The sequence below is a fragment of the Parasteatoda tepidariorum genome, chromosome 2 (assembly GCF_982258835.1).
Source record: "Parasteatoda tepidariorum strain Cologne lab strain chromosome 2, Ptep-v5.0, whole genome shotgun sequence".
NCBI lineage: Eukaryota > Metazoa > Arthropoda > Arachnida > Araneae > Theridiidae > Parasteatoda > Parasteatoda tepidariorum.
In genome coordinates this window covers 131,897,132-131,904,315 of record NC_141756.1, presented here as the reverse complement: position 1 = coordinate 131,904,315, position 7,184 = coordinate 131,897,132, and the positions used below count along the sequence as shown (strand labels likewise).

The window sequence follows — 7,184 nt, the reverse complement described above, 5'->3', positions numbered from 1 at the left end:
AAAGTTTCAAAAATTAAAGCAAATTTGAAACTTGAAAATATAAAAAAAACTTTCAGTATTGAATAAGAAAAGCCGTTCATACGATTCGCATTTAAAATTGCTAACAAAGTAAATAATCACCTCAAAAACGAAATGGGCAAAGCTGTTAGAAACGGAAGAAAAGAAGCACTATTTATGTATACGTTTGAAAAAAAAAAAAGATTTGTAATGCTTATAATTTGGAAAAAATATTTGATGGGTAAAAAAAATGTTTATAATTTTGTTTCAACTCGATATTTAAGTGTATAATTGAAGGAATCTAGAATAGAACTATACATATTTATAAGAATAATTGAAATGTAAAAAAAAAAATATTCTGAAAGATAATTCTTTCAAATATGTAAATGTTTATTATATACGATTATTCAATTATTTTATATCTTTCGGCATGTCCAATATGAAATAATTTTAAATCAAGCAAATAGAACAGAATCAAGTGTAATAAAATAATTTAAAGTCAACAAAAAAAATATTTTTATTTTGCATTTCTTTATGCTGAGGAAATTAAAATTTATAATAATGAAAATTCTCTTTTCAAGAAAATACGTTATTAGCAAAAATCAGAAGAAAGTTAAACTGGAATAATAAAATTTGACAATATTAATATTGCTTACCTGCTGTTTTTGAGTTATTTCCTGAACTCGAACAACATTCCAAATTAGTGAAACAATCGTTTATCGAAACGGAGTCAATATCTTTGTCATTATTTGTTTCAATTCTTGGCCTTTTAATTAGCCAACGATCCATGATTATAATCGAAAGAATCAATCACTAACATAAACTAAAATTCTTTTTTCCCATCTCTTTTATTTTTACCCCCTAACGCTGGAGATTGGTTGAGACAGCGGCCTTGAAATTGATCTCGTCAGCAATATTACTCGCGTGGTCACGTGTAAAATGAAAAAGAAACTAACAATTGTTTTTTGCATAGATGAAGAATATTGATACTATTTTTATATTTATTATTAATTTTTATTTTTATTATTAATTTTTATTTCTTTATTTAAAAAAACACTTGTAAATTAAATTGTATTTATTTTTATAGAGTTGTCCATTTTGATTAAACAAGTTACGAATAATTTCGGGGGGGGGGGGGGGGGTTTGTCCCCCAAACCCCCCCCCCCCCAAAAAAAAAAAAACTACGCCACTGCTGACCTATGCCAAGATGAAGACAATAAAACTATTCACCCCTATTCGAAGTGACTTTTCCTTGTGACCATGGTAACCGACAAGACGTGAGACTGATGTCTGGAGGACTTCTCCGGAAAGCTGCACTATATCCCACTCGAACTTAAGGAATTCAAACTAATAAATAAACAGAAAATATTTTCTTTCTGAAAAACAACAGAAAATATTATTCCACTTCTACCTATCCAGGAAGTTTTTGCTTCCTTTTTTAAAAGATTGTTTTCTATAAGGAAAATTTTCCATTCAATTCATTTTTTACAAGGAAAGATTTCTGAAAGCGACCCATTTTTTAAAAACATTTTGTAGCAATTCTTTCCTGGATCAAAGATTTCCAACAGCTGCCCCCTTGCCTCGAGGGGTATACAGGGTATCTGCTACATTTTAGATTTTCAAATTCATGACATTTAATGACTCATTCCGAGAATCTTGAATGACTTCACGAAGTTACTATTTTCTCCGACAAAAACACAACACTAAACTAAAAAAAGCATTATAATAACATTCATTGAAATGATAGGCATAGCCAAAGCTGTTATACTCTGTGCCTTCATATTTATAGATTTTAAATTTAAAAAAAAAACAGAGTAAAGAAAAGAGTTGAAACAATAAAATAGCTGAATAAAATTACAAAAGCAACTTTTTTTTTCCTGCAGAATTATATTCTAAAGATACTTTTCTTGTTCATCAAAAGGGAAAGAAATATTAGTGGAAATCACAGAAGATAATTTGCTCTAGAAATGATGTTCATTCGTTCATTTTTTGAAAGAACACCATAATTTTTAAAGAACATTATAAAATCATTTCATATTCTAATAAAATATGACTGGGCATAGGTTTTTTGTTACAAATTCAGATGTTCGGAATATCGTGAAATTAAGGAGGAGGGTAAATTCCATTTTAAAAATTAGATTTTTCAGCAATCCATGACTTTCCATGATTTTTTTTAAAAAAAATTGTTAAAAAAAATTGTTAAAAAATGTTATTAAATAAAAATAAGCAGCCACAACATCCAAATAATTGTTCTTGAGTAAATTTTAATATATTTCACACACAATATAAGTTGTAAGGAACTCATCCTGCTTCGAGACTACAACATTTATAAAATGAACAGCACATCAAAACAAATAAATTAGGAATCAACAAATGGAATGATTCAATCAAAAAATGACAGGATTTTTTTTTGCAAAGAAAAAATGTCAGCAATTTGTTTGCAAAGAAAAAAATTTATTTTTCGTGGCAATGGCTTTTTTTGTATGAATTAACTTCTTGATTAAGTAATTGTTCATATCAGACTCAAACATGAATAGGTCAGAAAATCACCTTATATGAAGAGATGTCCTAACAATGAAATAATAAAATCATTTTTTAGATGAATTAATAATCTTGAATAAGTAATTATTCATATCAGACCCAAACATGAATAGGTCAGAAAGTCACCTTATATGAAAAGAACTGATGCCACAATGAATAAACATTTTGTTAACTATAAAAGAAACAAACATATAGAATAGCATAGTGACAGCATGTAAATCCCTTTCTCCAGAACACTTTTTAAAGATTGTTTATCTTGAATGTAGTCAAGACACACCAATGCAATATTTTTCTGACAAAAAATTTATGCCACTCAAAATTCTGGAGAAAAAAAAATTTCCCTGTACTTAACACATTATATTAAGAGGAAACACAGCAATTACTGTGCTCTTGTGTGAGCTATATTGGTCTAACTATACTAATTGCTGAAAAAACTTAAGAGAAAAAAAGGAACATAATAACAGTGTTCCACATGTGTTTCCGGTAAATGAAATAGTTTAGTATACATGCAGCATCATCCTAAATATTCCGTTGATTACAATTTGATTGTAATCAACGGAATGGCTTTATAAAAGACGAAACCCTTTTATAAAAGACGAAAATGAGAAACAAAATTTCCTGTATTTCCCCAGTTGGTAAAGAAAAAAAAAATCAAAATTCCCCGCATTATCCCTTAAATTTTTTTATTTTACAGGTTTTTCCTGTTCTTCCCGTAGAGTGGTAACCACGATATATGATACTTTAAAAATAACAGCAAAATGACGCTAACAATGATCGTATTTCTTGACTGTAGCACTTTTTTTACACACACAAAACTAAATCATTTTAAAGAGTCATTTTCAACTTATAAACATAACAGCAAAATGTATTTAAATAAAGGGAAAAAATGAATTCGAAAAGTGTATCAAGTGAGGAATCAAAAGGTGCAACTTACAAAATAATACATAATAATAAATAATTGCGGCAGACATTACAGAAAACCTTACAACAAGTTTTTTTTTTAATAAAAGGCCATCATCTAAGCTTCTTAAAGAAAAAATACATCTTATGAAATCATTAATCACCTAATAAATATATACACTATGTTTTATCTCTATTCAGTTTTGTGAAACATTTATGAAACATAAAGAGATATTTTTATATTTATTTTTCTCATTAGAAGTAAAGTGGGTAAAAAAAAATTATAATAAGAAAGAATTTAACTCTATTTTAATTTCATTCAATTAATTTTCATTCATTTTATTTTAACTTGCAATTTTAATTTCATTTAACATAATAATTACAAATTAGAAGATTCTTTAAAAAAGGTTCAAGATTCCTAGTAAAAATTAGTTACATAATAATAAGTTTCATATGTCATATATATATGGGTGATTTTCACGAAATATGACAATTTACTGTCTCTTGCTCCAAGATCTAATACTATAATACTAAAAGAACTTTTTTTTTAAAAAAATTCATAAGTAGCATTGCTGTTAGCATTTTAAAATGACTTTGCACTAGCATTGACTGTTTTGTATAGTTAAAAAATTTAATTGAACTTCAAAATTTCATGCTTTTGGCATGTCCCAAACAATGTTTCCAATAATAACTAACTTCAAAACTTCCCATAAATGTTTCAATATCTAATTTTTTTATATCTCAACCGGTGTAAGCATTTCTAGAATATACGTAAGGGGTATTATTTACGAAAACTTCGTTCAAAATAATTTTCTGTGTCAATAACTTGTTTGTCCCATGAAAATATGTCATTTTCCTGGCTACTTTTATTTAGTGGTTTATAACCAACATAGATAGAGACAGCAATCAATATCTTATGTTAATAGATTGATTAGATACCCTCCTATCTGAACATATCTTGTTGCATGAATAAAGAACCAATTTTCTGGTTCAAAATCTATTTCAAAAAATTTTTCAAGGTGAGTAGGTTTTTGTGTTGTCATTTTCCTGGCTTCTTGAAATCATTAATAACATAAACTACATAGATTTATCTGAGTTATTTTAAGAAATTCTGTTGTTTTCTTCAGAATATAAACGCCAAAATATTAAATTAAAGGCTATAAAATGGTGAATTTGTCATTATCCTGGCTTATGAATGCCAGGACATTGAGGTGTTACCAGAAGTTTTTTCAAACTGCTAATACTGTAAGGAGGGAAAGCAAATATTAACCAAGTTTATGTATGATTGTAATATGCCTGGATGTAATCAAAGTTATTTATTTATCTAATGATTGATTATTATGTATAATTTTATTCTGTACATATCAGCAACAACAAAAAAATTTTGATACTTCCTACAGTGGATAAAAAGAATTAATTTAAGCAATTTATGGTCCATCTAACATAAAGGCTTAAGTTGAGTTACTAACTATTAACTTAAAATGACTGTTTATTTAAACTTCTAAGGTAATATGTCATTTTCCTGGCATTCAAGATTTGGTGAATTTCTATTTTATTTTTTTTCTTGAGCAAATGTCATTAAACTACACTGCTGTCTCTAAGATATTAATAAGTGTAACTAAAGAAGTAAACAAAAAAATTTATATTATTTTGAAGACTTTAAATTTGAAGAAATTTCCGAATTGTCATGTTTAAAAAGAATCACCCATATATATATATATATATATAGAATATTAATAATTTTTATTCGCTGCACATAAGCTGCAAGTATATAGAACTCATAAATTAAGTTAACATACAGAGAAATCATGGAAAAAATTAAAGATTAATAACAGAAGAAAAAAATTATAAATTTTTATTTATTTATTTTTTCCCATGTTTTCTCAGTTTTTAATTTTATATATACACACACAAATTACATTCATGCAAATACTAAAAATGTGTTACTAAAATATGCTTAACTAAGCAATTTAACAATTCTTTTCTAAACAATTATATATGTTTCGAATTTTAAGATACAATATGAAGGTTTAGGAACCTCTAAAAAAAGTGAATAAGTTTGACAACAATGAACGAATCTAAGGATCCCATATGCAACACTTTTCACAACAATCAATCACATTATAACGATTCAATTTTATGCTTCATATAAACTTCCTGCTTTGAGATAATACAAAAAGAATTTTTTTTACATGTTTTATCCACAGCTGCCAACATGGATCGAGGAAAAAATCCAGTAGATTTTACAAAATAATATAAATTTCATGATAATTGTTGCATAATGTACTAAATATTTTACACATTTTATAGTCATCAAAATACAAAATCTGTAATATTTTCCAGTTATGATGAACATTAAACATACTTAAAATGTTATGTATTATGTTTACTCATAATTTCGAATATTAATAGACATTTAATTCATAAAAGATAGGTAAAAGATTTTTCCAATTAATTTAAAGATTTCTGCATAAAAACAAATTTCAGAAAAAAAAATTGGATGCATAGTCAGATTTTTCAACAAAAAATAAGCACCTTTTAAGCACTCGAAAAACATTTTTAACCACTTTCTAAAAAAAAGAATTAGGATCTGTGCAGTAATAAAATTCATTTCTTTTCTATTGTTTAAAGTTCTTAATTTATGAATATAAAGTCAATAAAATTCAAAAGCATTTTCACAAACTTCATCTAATCATGATAAAAAACTAATCATGATAAAAAAAAAGCTAGCTACTGATAAATATTGCAGAAAAAATGGTGAAAATCATGCACTTTTTGGAATTTAGAATGACAATCAACACGGAAAAGAAAAAAATTCTCTTTAAAAGATAGAAAATTAAGCACTTTTTACAAATCCCAAACAAAAAAAGCACCTTTAAGGACTTTTAAAAAATTTAAATCAAAAATAAGCATCTTTAAACACTTTTTAAAAATACTATGCACCCTGTTATTTAAATATTCAAACAAGCAAAGCAATAATCTGTACAAAAATTCTATTTCAACAAAGGTTTTTTTTAGGAAACTTACTCAGTTTTAGGAAAATTTCTATATTGTACAAAAACCAGGAGAATTTTAATTTAAACAGTAGACAAAGGAAAAACTGGCAAAATCCAGTAGAGTTGGCAGCTATTGTATTTAAACATTTACTCAGAATCTGCAGACTAGAAATGGTCACTAAAATGAACACCCTGAAACAAAGAGTGCGTCTGGACTAATCACTGCCGACTGCTACAGATATAGTTTTCCCTTTAGGATCATCAAATCTGTCCATAGTGTGAACAGAAAACAGAGCATACACGCCAATATTTATGATGATGATAAACAAGAGTGACACAAACACGCCCATCCAGATGGGGACGGTGAAGAACGAGACACAGTCAAAACTTTCGCTGAAACCAGACGGATCAGTAGGGAATGGCTGAACCTGAAAGAAAAATAGGCAAGTTTTAGAGGATAGAACAGGAAATTATTTCAGGTTGCATAGCTAAATTTCTCGACAAAAAATAAGCACCTCTAACCGCTTCCCGGAGTTAACTCGGGTACGTACATTGACCGAGAGGTTGGAGTCGTCGGTCTGGAAAGACAGAGACGCAGAGCTGTATCCTGAGAACTCTAAGAAAATTTAAAACTCTAAAATAAGCTTTTATTTATTATTTCTGTATCTTCTAGAATGTTCTAATTTATCATTTCCTGTTCGGCTATTATTCCTACAAAAGACTAGGTGTCTCGAGTCGAGACACCAGTTG

At 27.7% G+C, this 7,184-nt stretch overlaps 1 protein-coding gene across 2 annotated transcripts in view; it reads right to left on the bottom strand.

The window, feature by feature from the left end:
* Window positions 1-2,241: 2,241 nt before the first annotated feature.
* Window positions 2,242-7,184, bottom strand: part of LOC107443916 (uncharacterized) — a 42,031-nt gene continuing 37,088 nt past the window's right edge. Inside the window, exons 9-10 of one of the 2 annotated variants that reach the window (XR_015431919.1) lie at window positions 6,556-6,862; window positions 2,242-6,523 (exon numbers count right to left, since the gene is read on the bottom strand). Coding sequence is in view for 1 of the 2 variants with exons in the window: in XM_016057943.5 (XP_015913429.2) it covers window positions 6,650-6,862 (213 nt within the window). In the remaining variant the exon portion in view is untranslated. Of the gene's footprint in view, window positions 6,863-7,184 lie in introns of both variants that reach the window. The other variant, XM_016057943.5, reaches the window with a different exon arrangement.